The sequence below is a fragment of the Rhinichthys klamathensis genome, unplaced genomic scaffold, assembly GCF_029890125.1.
Source record: "Rhinichthys klamathensis goyatoka isolate OS25496 unplaced genomic scaffold, OSU_Roscu_1.1 h1tg000011l_1, whole genome shotgun sequence".
Taxonomy (NCBI): domain Eukaryota; kingdom Metazoa; phylum Chordata; class Actinopteri; order Cypriniformes; family Leuciscidae; genus Rhinichthys; species Rhinichthys klamathensis.
In genome coordinates this window covers 5,059,116-5,073,111 of record NW_026606564.1, presented here as the reverse complement: position 1 = coordinate 5,073,111, position 13,996 = coordinate 5,059,116, and the positions used below count along the sequence as shown (strand labels likewise).

The window sequence follows — 13,996 nt, the reverse complement described above, 5'->3', positions numbered from 1 at the left end:
AACAGGCTTTGCAACAGAGGCACACCTTCTCTGCTTGTGCTCGAAAAAAGAGTCCCGCCTCACGCAATCACACCGTGCACATACCAGGGTTGAAAGTTATCGGGGGCTTGGGCCAAAAATTACCCTCAATTTAAAAAATGGGGCAAAAAAAAAGTTCCCTGTATGAGTTTGTGGTTTTAATATTTATAACAGGATATAGTTAAGTCAAGTTACCTTTATTTATAGTGCTTTTTACAATACAGATTATTTCAAAGCAGCTTTACAGTGATAACAGGGACAGTTTGTTTCGGCTGTACAGCAGATCTAGAAGAAAATAGCGTCATAGTCCAGCTTAAGTAAGTTCAGTGATGGTTCATTTTTGTTGTAAAAAAGTTATTAATTTAGTTAATTTATATTTATAGTCTCGCTGGAGAAAACAGTGATGTTATCGTCCAGCTCAGTTCATTTCATTACATTTAATCATTTAGCAGACGCTTTTATTCAAAGCGACTTACAAATGAGGAGAACAATAGAAGAAGTTAAACTAACAATAGGACAACAATATGTAAGTGCTATAACCCCATTTTTTATTTTAAATAGATATAGAATAGAAGAGAAGAGAAGGTGCTAGAATTGATGTGATCAAGTGTTGCCGAAAAAGATGCGTCTTCAGCCGTTTCTTGAAAATGGCCACGGACTCAGCAGCTCGAGTTGAGTTGGGCAGGTCATTCCACCAGCAGGGCACAGTCAAGGTAAAGGTCAGACAAAAAGATTTTGTGCCTCTTTGAGATGGTACCACGAGACGACGTTCACTTGCAGAGCGCAAGTTTGTGGATGGCACGTAAGTCTGGAGTAATGAGTTTAGGTAAAAGGGAGCAGACCCAGTGGTTGTTCTGTAGGCAAACATCAGTGACTTGAATTTGATGCAAGCAGCAAATGGAAACCAGTGCAATTTTGTGAGGAGAGGAGTGACGTGCGCTCTCTTCGGCTCGTTAAAGACCACTCTTGCTGCAGCATTCTGGATCAGTTGCAGAGGTTTGACAGAGCAAGCTGGAAGACCTGCCAAGAGAGCATTACAATAGTTCAGTCTGGATAAAACAAGTGCTTGGACAAGGAGTTATGTAGCATGCTCTGGCCCTTCGATCCTCCTAATGTTGTATAAGGCAAAACTGCAGGACCGGGCAGTTCTAGCAATGTGGTCTGTGAAGTTCAATTGATCATCAATCACAACTCCAAGGTTCCTGGCTGATCTTGATGGAGTTATGGATGACGAACCTATAGCTGAATGAAGAGGTTTTGCTGAAGTGTTGGGTTGGCCGGGACCACAAGCAGTTCTGTCTTCGCAATGTTTAGTTGAAGGTGGTGGTCCTTTATCTAGCCAGAAATGTCTGTCAGGCAGGCTGAGATGCGAGCAGCTACCGTCGGATCATCCGGCTGGAATGAGAGGTAGAGTTGATATCATCAGCATAGCAATGATAGGAAAAGCCATATTTCTTAATGACAGATCCTAGTGATGTCATGTAGATGGAGAAGAGAAGTGGTCCAAGCACTGAGCCCTGAGGCACCCCAGTAGCTAGGTTTTACATTTTACATTTATTCATTTAGCAGACACTTTTATCCAAAGTGACTCACAAATGAGAACAATAGAAGCAGTTAAACTAACAATAGGACAACAATATGCAAGTGCTATGACCCTTCCCAGTTTAATCTAACTTTTTATTTTTTGCGACGTAGACACCTCACTCCTCCAGGACACCCTAAAGGACCTACCTGAGAGGTATGACTTGAACCAGTTCAGTTCTCATTTAATGGTGTCAATGCAGGCAGATAAATAATATTGTTAAATATTAAGTGTCCCCAACTAAGCAAGCCAAAAGCCAAAGGCGACAGTGGCAAGGAACCAAAACTCCATCAGGAGACAGAATGGAGAAACAAACCTTGGGAGAACCCAGGCTCAGTCAGGGGCCAGTTCTCCTCTGGCCAACGAACAAACAGTGTATGATTATGATTCAGGCAGCATTACAGGTCAGAAGTCAGATTGGATTGGAACAATCAGAATATTATCCAGTTTCATCTGGTTGAAGGTCGGAGTCCTCACGCCGGTATGGAGACGGGTTTGTTGAGGATCAGTGCCGATGGCTGTCGTGTCGATGAGGCCTTCACAGGGGAGAGTCAATCTCTGCTGACACTTCAGAGATGAGTTGTGGTCGTGTCTAGGCGCAGATCCACCATCTGATCTGGATACGGCCCGGACCCGTCTGACTACAGTAAACCGCGGAATAAACAGAAAGACTAACATTAGCGTAGATGCCATTCTTCTTATGATGTAACGAGTACATCAGCTGTTATAGGAAGTGTCCCCGGTTCCGGCTGACCTATATGCAGCCTAACAATCATTTAAATTTTAATAATATAAGTTTATAATGTTCTATGTGTATGCCAGGTTAAAGAGATGTGATTTTAGTCTAGATTTAAACTTAAACTGAGTGTGTCTGCTTCCCGAACAATGCTACTAAGACCAAAGTTTAGGTGCCAAATAGGAAAAGGATCTACTGCCAGCAGTTGATTTTGATATTCTAGGTATTATCAACTGGCCAGAATTTTGAGATCGCAATAGACGTGAAGGACTATAATGTGTTAAGGGCTCGCTCAAGTACTGGGGATCTAAAGCATTTAGTGCTTTGTAAGTGATCAGCAATATTTTAAATAATATTTTAATAGGGAGCCAATGCAATGTTGACAGAACCGGGGTAATATGGTCATACTTCCTTGATCTAGTAAGAACTCTGGTTTCTGCATTTGGACCAGTTGGAGTTTGTTTATTAAGCATGCAGGGCACCCACCTAGTAGAGCATTACAATAATCTAGCCTAGGCCATGAACGCATGAACTATTCCGCATTTTTCATTGAAACCATTTGTCGTAATTTAGATATATTTTTAAGATCAAAGAATACAATACCATACGAGCAAGATAGCTGTTTTACCGAATATCAGGATATTTTCAAATGTGATGACTTTTAAAATGACTTTATAGCAGTTCAGTGCAGGGGCGGAGCTATGGTGTCAATATGGTGGCAAGCAGAGCGGGGCCGAGAGCTGTGAGAAGGCCAGTGGCATGATTGATAATGAGCGCACCACACCTGTTGTTAATTCCTATCGAATCCTTGAAAATCGTTGGTAGATCCTTTTCCTTTTTAGCGCCCAAACTCTGAACAGTCTTATTTCCTAGCCTAGTTCAGGAGGCAGACACACTCTGTCTGTTTAAATCTAGATTAAAGACCCATCTCTTTAACCTAGCATATAACACACTGTCACATTCCTAAAATCCATTAAAGGACTATTAGGCTGCATTAATTATAGGTCAACCGCAACCAGGAACACTTCCCATGACAACCGATGTACTTGTTACATTGTAAGAAGAATGGCTACGCTTATATTAGTCTCTCTGTTTCATCCTTATCCCGAGGTTACCATAGTCTGCCAGATCCGGTCCGTATCTAGATCAGATGGTGGACCAGCACCTTGACGACCACAACAGCCCTGAATGTCAGCTGAGACCATGACAACTAGCTGAGCCCTATAGAGACAGATTCCTTATGAAGACCTTGTCGACACGACAGCCATCGGCACAGATCCTCAGAAAAGACCACAAAAAAAAGTATTTTCATAAGAATAAAGTATATTTATAATGCAATCAACACCTTTATCACAGTACATAATAATATAAAATAATATGTCTGCCTCATTTTGTGATAAGAAGTCACATCGGATCACAGAAGGTCATTAACACTCGACTGATGTTATAAAGTGAGTTTGGAGCAAATGGTTTAAAAAAGTTTTTATGCTGTGTTAAGCTATATGCTAGCTAGCACTTTTACCAAGAGTGATTATGTTTTATGACTAATTATGAAAAGCAAAGATTATTCAAATGCTTCTTTTTTAAAATACATTAGGTTAAACCAACAAAATTAAACTAGAGGTTAGATAAAGTAGAAATATAATTTTAAGGTAACACATGCAGCTTAAATGTATAGTGTAGCGTATGTTTTTAATAACATTTTTGTTATACTGGTTGAAACTGTTCACAATCTGTCATACCTGCCTGTAAAACATATGTATGTGCATACTAGTGATGGGCAGTTCGGATCATTTTATTGACTCGGATCTTTCAGCAGTCTCGTTCAGCAAAATGAACAAATCTTTTTTTCAATTAATTTCTTCAGAATATAATTGAAATGTTATGTTACTAGCCAAATTCTCCATTTAAAATGAGAGAGAAAAAACGAATGCAGCCAATGCCAAATTATGAGAAACAGAAAGTATGAATTATTAGGTCTTCAGTCTGTTAGTTTACCTCACCTCCCGATCCGAGTCGTTCTTTCTTTTGTCGTGACGTGATTCCCATAGGCTGTATGCAGTCTGTACCGGAAACAGAAATTATTTCAGCTCGAAGTCGAAGACTCATTGCTTATTGGCATAATTATTGGTAAGCCAATAATTATGCTCACATTGGTTTACATAAGTAAATATGTAAATACATTAATGATAATATTAGTTTATATATTAGTTTCATTATAGTAAACTAGTCCAGCACAAGAGAGACATGAGGGGATGGAGTTTCTGGACTTCTTCTCTAACTGTCCTGGAAAGCGCTACAAGTTACTTGAAATAGGTCAGTAAATAAATGTTGTTGGTTTTTAATGTGCCGGTTTGTTTGTTGCAGAAGGTTTATTTGTGCTACAGTATGTGTGGGAAGGGAACTAAATAGGTCAAATGCTGCGCTACATTATTGAGTGTTTCTGCTTGTCTGCTCTATTCAGGTCATTATTATTGATGATTACCAATCTGCCTGATAGTGTGATATGTGAATGAGCCATTGTCACTCTTTTTTCCTTCATGCAGAGTTCAGAAGTGAACTACCAGACAAGACCATTATTGGTACCTCATTCTGCAGGCCAGGTAAGCTATTGAATATTGCAATGTTTGATTTCTGATACAAATAAGAGTTTTGTGACAATCATAGTCAATCCTGTTTATAGGGTCTAGTGAGAGATGTCTGAGTAGATTAATATAGTAGGATAATTATCCTAGCATAAATGCAGTCCATACTGTGTTGTTTTATATGTTGGGTCACACTGCCATTTCCAATCCAGTACCAAGTGAACCGAGCATTGATACCACAGTGTAGGAATCCTACAAAAATGAATATTGTGCTAAATATTGCAGTTTTCCAATATTGACAATATGTTCTACTCTTTTACTCTAAAGAATATGAATGATCTTACAAAAGAAGCTGTTTATATAAGTAAAATTAAATAATAGCATGGCATTGTAATAATGAGATTTATTTTTGAGGTATGTATTGTTTCAATTGCAATATTGTGAAATTGTTACTATAGAAAAGTTTGGTGTCAGTAAGATTTTAAACTTTTTTTTTCCAATAAAAAAAGCCTCTTATGCTCACCAATGCTGCATTTATTTGATCAAAAATACAGCAAAAACTGTACAGTTGTGAAATATTATTACCATTTAAAAATAACAGTTTTCTATTTGAATATATTGTAAAATATAATTTATTCCTGTTTTGCAAAGCTGAATTTTCAGCATCATCACTCCAGTCTTCAGTGTCACATGATCCATCAGAAATTCTAATACGCTGATTTGCTGCTCGAGAAACTTGTATTATCTATGTTGAAAGCAGTTGTGTTGCTTAGTATGTTTGTGGAAACAGTGATACATTTTCTTTCTGGATTCTTGATTGTAAAATAAACTTTATTTGAAATTTAAATCCTTTGTAACATTATATACTGTATGTATTTACTGTCACTTTTAATGCATTTAATCCATTTTCAATTTTCATATTCCATTTAAAAGCAAGAGGAGAAATATTTACCACTAGGTGGAAGTATTATCATTCATATGTGAAACCACTTAAAATTACACAATTATAATCTTTAGATTTGGTTTATTTTGAGATATTATCATATTTGTCTAATATCAATCTATTGTTTTAAATGTTACTTATTTATTTTTCTCTTTGTAAGCAGGGGCTTCATCTTCTGTCTAATAATATCTTCACCGAACCACAGAGTAATGATAAACCCATCATCTGGATCAGGAGGTGAGAAGGATGTTAAAGGGTGATGAATGCAGTTTAGTGCTTGAGAATACTTTGGCTGCAGATTTCAGACTGTGGAGTCGGTGGGATGTGGCTTTATATCAGAGGCGTTATAGAATATACTGTATATGGAAGGAGTTAGTCAATTCAGCTGTTTTAAATGTTGTTTAAAGTCTGGTGCACCTCTCCTAAAGTTAAGTTTAGTAATAAAATATTTAAAAAGCCATACACTATTTCTGAGTGTAACCATCATGTTTTAGTTTCAATACAGAGGGTGAGAGAGTTGCAAACTTTTACTTTATACCAGTAGAGGGTGACATTTGAATGAGACAAATCAGAAACATCCTTTATTTACATGTCTGTTTGCTCTCTTAAAAGAGAGAGTTTTTGTTTTTGAGTACTTTTTGTCATCATTTACTCACCGGCATCCTCAGTTTGTTCCAAACCTGTGAGTTTCTTTCTTCTGTTGAGAACAAAAGAAGATATTTTGAAGAATGTCGGTAACCAGTCAGTTGACGTAGCCATTGACTTCCATAGTAGGAAAGAAAATACCATTTAAATCATTGTTCAACTGTCATTCTTCAAAATATCAACAGAAAAAGAAACTCATACTGGTTTTGAACAACTTGAGAGTGAGTAAATGATTCATTTTGGGTGAACTATGCCTTTAAAGGAAAGAAAATGCATCCTGATACAGATTAATAGTTCAGAGAATAGTAGAGACTAATAGATTGTTTATCATATTCCTCTCCTTATCTTCAGGTGTGTGTAGGTTGCTGGCCTCTTTGCTTCATGGGCTGGAGTTTCACATGGACGCCTCAGAGGACAGCACTTTTCTACAGGAGATGCTCATGGGCAATACTCTGCATCTGCTTATTAAGGTCAGACTTTATTTTAGCAGCCACCCAGCCCACTTTAGCGACTGCTGTTTGCCAGTGCTACGACTCGACTTGGGTGAAATGATTTAGATCAAGTTGTTCCGTTAGCTTGACCATAAGAAGATACACCTGCACCTACACATTTTCTCAGTTTGCTTACTCGCTTACTTTATTGTTTATTTTTACAGGGACAATGTACAATTAAGAGTAATTGCACTAAAGTTAGCTAACAACTAATTTACATCTGCTGTCCCTGGGCAGGTAAACAAATCAAATAACATACAATGTTACATATACACCACATAAAACATCACAATACATATGTCCAGGAATGTAAGATTTACAAAATCAGTATATAAAAACAAAGAATTTACAACACAGTCATTAGTGGTTGCAGATTTGTTCGGATAGTAGCCAGTACTTAAGCTTGGTTTTAAAAACTGTGAAGCTATCAATGAGTGACCACACGAAACCACAGCGGGGCCGGCGTAGCTGGAGAGAGAGAGAGAGAGAGAGAGAGAGAGTCCAAAGAGTCAGAGACCGCTTTAGTTGCCGTGGCGGGGCAAGGCAGGCAAAAAACAGAACACAACACACTCGTAAACATACATAAAGGAGAACACCAGACACCAAACAAGGGAAACACAGGTGTATATATACAGATCTTCAGACTATGATTCTATTCAGTTGGAGGACACGTTTGATTATTTGAGCCGATTTTAGAGCTGTCTGGGTTGTCTACTTTTCTCTGTTTGTGTTTGCTTGAGTTGGACTTTCGTTTCCTTTGTCTGAGTTAATTGGTTTCCTTGGTATTTAATTGATTGATTGAGTTGGATCACCTTTGTCTCATTTCTTTGATTTAGTTTGCTTGTGTATTTAAACCCGTTTGTGACGAGACAAGAGCACATATTGGGTGCTTCTCAATTCTTATTTGTGCATCCTCGTTTCCTTTCCTCGCTTCCTTTCCTCGCGTCTCAGCTCCACCCCCTGCAGGATGCGAGGGAAGGCTGCAAGGAAAGAAAAGGAGGACGGAGGAATCGAAAGAAAGTTTTTTTATACATTGGAATACTTGATCACTCGAGCGTCACTTCACTGCGTCATCAGCAGCGCTCAAAGGAGCTGCCCTTATGTTGTTGAAGTTTGGTTATTTAAGAAATTAGTAATAAATAATAATAAAGCAAGATACCCTATTGAAATATGTGAGATGTGTGGTTTATATAAACTGCAAAGGTCAAGTATAAATTAAAATGATTGTGACCGACGTGAAGGGGGCGGAGAATGTATACGTGCATCACGTTTAGTCGATAAAACACTTCCGCAAAGCATGCAACTGTGTATCCTCGCTCATAGCTCCTCTGGAAGCCTCCTCACTCCTCGATCCTCGCCTCCTCGCGGTGCAATTAGAGAATTGAGATGTCCTTCAAGATGGCTGAGCTCGATCGGTTTCCGGGTCATAGGATGGAGGACGGAGGATCGAGGAGACGAGGAGGGATATTGAGAAGCACCCATTGTTTTCATATTTGTCACGCGTCTCCTAGCAATGAGGTGCATGTTTCTGAGTTTGTTTGTATTCAGAATGACCTGGGGCCTATACCATGAACCCGGTTTAAGTGTCTAGCCAGGTATGTTTCAGTTTAGTTTGCGCCTACCCTGGGTTTTAGGCACCATAAAAGTAGTTTGGCTTTTAGCAGTGTTCATCGCCATAGTAACTTACGCTCCACAGCTACCCTGGTCCGGGACAGGTTATGTTCCAGGTAAGAGGTTGCAAACCGAACTTGGACCAATCAGCTGTGAACAAAGTGACACATGTCTGACGCGATAAAGTCACTCAGAGCCGATCCTGGCATCCCTGGGGCCCTAAGCAAAAATCTGTTAAGGGGCCCTCCTACCTGACCCATGTAAACCATTTGCCATTGCCACACAGTCACACCTGACACCCCAGTTCTCCCACTACAATCCTCCCTCGTTTAGTTAGTACTAATGAAAATGTAATTCCTGATATCAGAAATAGACATATTTTATATTAATATCAATAATTCACATTTTAAATAGTACAAATGTAATTATTGATATCAAAAATGCATCCTGTGAATTAATAAAAGCTAAAATGGCTTGCCATTTCATGTCACTGTGTTTTAAATGATAAAAGCAATAATTGATACTTAATGGTTATTATTTACTGATTGATGTGCATCCATATTGACCTGTATGTCCAGCCAATCAACATTTTAAATGCAATAGTCAATATCAATAGATTGCTTTCCATCTTGCTTTATTGCAGGGTTGTAACTATTCTGATTTGGAGACTTGATAATCATTGTCTTGTTTTAAAGTGAGCGCCTAATGAGGAGTGCCATAACGCCCATATAACTGGTCCCCATAGATTTTTTTTTTTTTCTGGAAAGTGCGCGTTTCATTTCGTGCACGCGCATTCGAACTCATGTTAACGCGCGACGCGGTTATCTTTTCCGAGCTGCAGTTTATAAACAAAAACCGTTGCACTTTGTATTATCAAACGTAATATCATGAAAGTGCGTATCTATAGCCTACCACGAATTTAATTTATCGTGCTATTTTATACGCCAAAAAATTTTTTTGCGTGCATATGCTACGCACTGTAAATCTCTTGGGTAGGATTAGGGGTGTGGAGTGCGTGCATATTACACGCCAAAAAGTGCGTATCATATGCACGCAAAAACTATTTTTGGCGTATAAATGGCACGAGAAATTAAATTCGTGGTATAAATACGCGCTTTCATGAGATCGGGCTGGAGACAGACGAGAGAGATGCACATCAACTTAACTTTACTGTTCTGTTCTGTGCTGACATCAAACTTGGAGAGGAGAGAACACAAGTTTACCTGATCGCTGTTCCTGCAATTCACTCACATGGTGTTTTTCTCTCAGTTTCTCTTTTCGTGACCAGAAGGATAGTTCGATGTTGTAAACTTTGATTGACGCGCTTTGACGCGAGGGGGAGGCGGGGCCTTGAGTAATTTGCGGGGCCCTACGCAGCTTGCGTAGTGTGCGTATAGGGAGGATCGGCTCTGACTCCACCTGTTTCTACTCCAAATTAGAGGTCACTACATAGCAAATGATTTTTAAAGACAAAATCGTCTGGCTTTTAGTAACTCTTATTTGGAATAATAAATGTGTATGATTTAGATATTATTTATGTAATTATTATACCCTTGATTGATCACACATGTATAATTTTAGTTCATCAATTATTATTACGCAGAGTTTAAATTAATAAATATATAAAGGTAATATAAATACGCTTTAGAGTCAATGAAGCTATAAAATGACTACTTGTGAGCTTAAATGTTCAATTCTCTCTATACCTTTATCAACTGTATAAACTAACTTCACAACTTTTACTTGCACTGATATAAAGTAGCGAGACTTTCTTTTAGTTGTGCTTTTTCAAAGACAGCTATTTTCTTCTTGCTGTGTAAATTTGTTTAAATTCTTAATATTTTAATACTTTTATTTAATAAGCGATTTGTGCTGCTTCTCTCGCGAGAAATGAATCGCAGTTTCACTCTATCTCAGCATGCGATTGGCTGTTCGCTACTGATGTCACACCTAAACTCCTAAACTCAGGATCAAAGCCTGAGTTGACAGAGAAAGGTGATGATCAGCATCATGGTATCAACAAAGCCTGGTTGGATTGGTTTGGTTTTGTCAACTCGAAACTAATCCTGCAACCCTGAGTTTATTCAACTACCATCATGGTACAGGCCCCTGGTAGTTTGTGACCCTCAGTCGTTTAGTATATGATGCAGCTTTTCCTCTTTAACCATTTTCAAAGTCAGCAAGTTTATGATGTTTTAAAATCTGTATGATTTTAAGTAATGTAGTGTATACCAGCCTCTACTCACACATTTATTCAATAACTTATTCATATGTTCCCATTTTTCTATATTTCACTCATTAGCTCATTCGTTCGCTTATTTCACCTTGTTCAGTATTATATAACTCATTATTTCAAAATCCGTTCCTGTTGATCCATTCATTCAGTGAGTGAGTCTCTCACTACTACACTTGTTTAATCATTTATTACTCACTTTGTTTAGTTATGGGCACGGGCCACACTGCCATTTCTTCAGGATGAAATCGTTTGCAAGCTGAGTTCTCCAAACACTGCAGTCAGTGCACACCCAGCATCATATTTTGCTGGCAGACGAGTCTAATGAATCCAGCACATGCTGTCTGCGACACTGAGAGAGGGGGAGGTGAGGAGAGGTCGAAGGGGAGACTGTGATAAAAGCCCAAACACTGCTCAGCTGGACTGCTGGTGCTCTGTTCCATGAGTCACGTGGAGCTGTTAAGTGTTCAGTGCTCTTGCTCCATGTTGCTCTTTTAATGCTTAGAAAGGATCAGATTTTCCAATCAATCTGACTTTTTTACTTTCCTTAGAGAAACTACAGAACTACTCAAGAAAATAGTTTGAAAGCTGTTTCTGTCATACAGAAAATACTTGCACAAATGCATGCCACAATGATCATTTCAACGCACTGCATTAAATACCAGTAGCATTTATGAATACTGTTTCATGCTACATCATAAAACATGCTCATACAAACATGTGCAGAGGATATAAAACACATTTATGATTATGATTTTTGTTTATGAATGAACAAGTGAATTAATGAAATGCACTAATATTTTATTTAGCAAGGATGTGATCAGTGACAGTAAAGACTTTTACATTGCTAAAAAAAACTATTTCAAATCGATGTTACTATATATATATATATATATATATATATATATATATATATATATAAATTATAATAATATTTTATTGTATTTTTTTTATAAAATAAATGCAGCCTTGGTGAACATAAGAGGCCATAATAATTTTTAAAACAAAATTCTACCAACCTCAAACTTTTGAATAGTAGTGGATGTATTATGTTCTGTAATTTTATAATCTTTTTTCCTTCTTTATCTGTAAAATTAAAGTGATTTTAACAGAACTAAATTTTAAGAATTAAAATGAGATCATAGAAATCTGCAACTATAATAATTATAAAATCATTCTAAATATTTTTATAGTCACAATTCACTGTTAAAAAAAATTCTTGAAACTTCACCCGCACACGTGTTGATGGGCCATTAAAAAGAAAAGTGTTTTACATTGACAGGTATCCCCCAATAGCAAGCTATTAATTTATTTTGTACAAAACATTTCTGCATGAGTCTGAAATATCACCACACAACAAGTTCCAACTAATGTCAGAGTCCATCTCAGCAGCAGCGAACACAAACATGCAACTAAAGGATTATACTAAGTATGCGCAAAGAGAATGTTTCTGCTTTTTCCAAGGCTCTGCCATTTGACTGTAAAGGAAATCAGAGCTCTTTTTCTGTTGGAAAATAAGCAATTATACTGCCATTACAAACAAGAAGAAACTTTACAAGAAATGTACCATAAAAATCTGAAATACATGTAGCATGTGGTCTGAGTCAGAATACATCTCCATAAATTGTAGTTTTTGCATATCACTGGGTTGACATAATGGCAGTTCTCTTATTGTGGAAATAAATATTTTATATATTTATTTAGACATGAATTTACATTATTTTTTGGGCCTTCCTCTATGTTAGTTGTGATTTTTTTTTTTTTTTTTTTTTTTTTTTTTTTTTGCACATGGATTTGCATGAAGAAGCAACAAGAGACATTAACTGACAGCGAGTCTGTAAAAATACTTTGGGAAGTTTTGTGTAGAATGCGGCTCAGGCCAAAATGTGTCTGGTTTTAGTGTGTGATATCATCTTTTAAAAAATGTAAAATTGTTTTACTTAATACATCTGTTTTTGAAACATGTTCCTCTTTATGAGTACTGTTAGCTGTGTGAGGGCCGTAAATATGATTACATCTTTCTTGGCTGATATTCTAATAGCTTTCCCATTGCTTTATGCCGCACATAAAGTGCAGCCAAATGGATGGACAGACAAACACTCAAAACTCCTTAGCCTTTAATGTTAGTTTGTATTTGACTGATATATTACCTTTTGGTTACTTTTGACTGTACTTTACATCAGACTGTGTGATATATTACTCACAAAATACAGAGAAACATTTTGCTACTAGATGAATTTCAAGGGTGATGGTCAAAGGGGTGAGGACTAAAGGCCAATTTATACTTCTGCGTCGGGTGCGCGCAGTAGTTACGGCGTAGCATACGCACAGACGCGTACCATACGCCGTACCCTTCGCCGTAACCTGACGCGCACCTCCTCAAAAATGTAACTACACGTCGCGACGACGCGGACCGCAAGATCTGTGATTGGTCGGCTTGGTAGCATCGCGTTTCCTCCTATGCATTTCCGGCGTGTTCTTCTGCACCGCCCGCCATTTTTAAATTCTAAGTACAGCGAAACTGTTAAAAAAACTAAAAATTTACCTTTTCCACCTTGATAAGCTCCAACTCCAACATGATCTGCTCTCTTTCAGTCGCCATTGCTTGTAGTAACCTAAACTCAAAACAGCCGCGAGGAATCTTCTTCTTCTTGCCGCGAAGAATCTAAACACAGTGGAACATTAAAGCCCTCCGCCGCCAACTAGCGTTTCGGCGCTGTACTGCAGAGCAACGCAGACCTAAACGCAGAAGTATAAATGCTCATGACGGCGTCGCCTACGTGCGTAGCCTACGCCATACACTCCGGCGTACACTCGACGCAGAAGTATAAATTGGCCTTAACCCTCTGGGCATTGGACGACAGCCTAACGCCACTTCTCCTCTTCTTACAGGTCTATGACAGGCTCCAGAAGTACAGGGCCCAGCGGCCTGCTCCGCTGCTGGATAGCACACAGGGCCTGGCTCAGGACGTAAGTTCTCCTCTGGGGCATCAAGTGTTTTTTGTCTCCAGACCAGAGTGATCAGACAATCCAGCAGAGCTGGGACGAAATTCAGTTGCAGGACCTTTAGTCTGTTTAGTGTTGTCGGTTTGAAGTGTACTGGAAGGGATTACTATAGGGAACACTCCAGAGTCACATAAATATATGTGCTG

The 13,996-nt window shown here is 38.3% G+C and overlaps 1 protein-coding gene across 1 annotated transcript in view; it reads left to right on the top strand.

Annotated features, from left to right (window-relative positions):
- The first annotated feature begins 6,866 nt into the window (after positions 1 to 6,866).
- mpp7b (MAGUK p55 scaffold protein 7b) overlaps positions 6,867 to 13,996 on the top strand; it is a 69,509-nt gene continuing 62,379 nt past the window's right edge. Inside the window, exons 1-2 of the mRNA XM_056264707.1 lie at positions 6,867 to 6,979; positions 13,737 to 13,814. Coding sequence (XP_056120682.1) covers positions 6,908 to 6,979; positions 13,737 to 13,814 — 150 coding nt within the window. The 5' untranslated portion in view covers positions 6,867 to 6,907. The remainder of the gene's footprint in view (positions 6,980 to 13,736; positions 13,815 to 13,996) is intronic.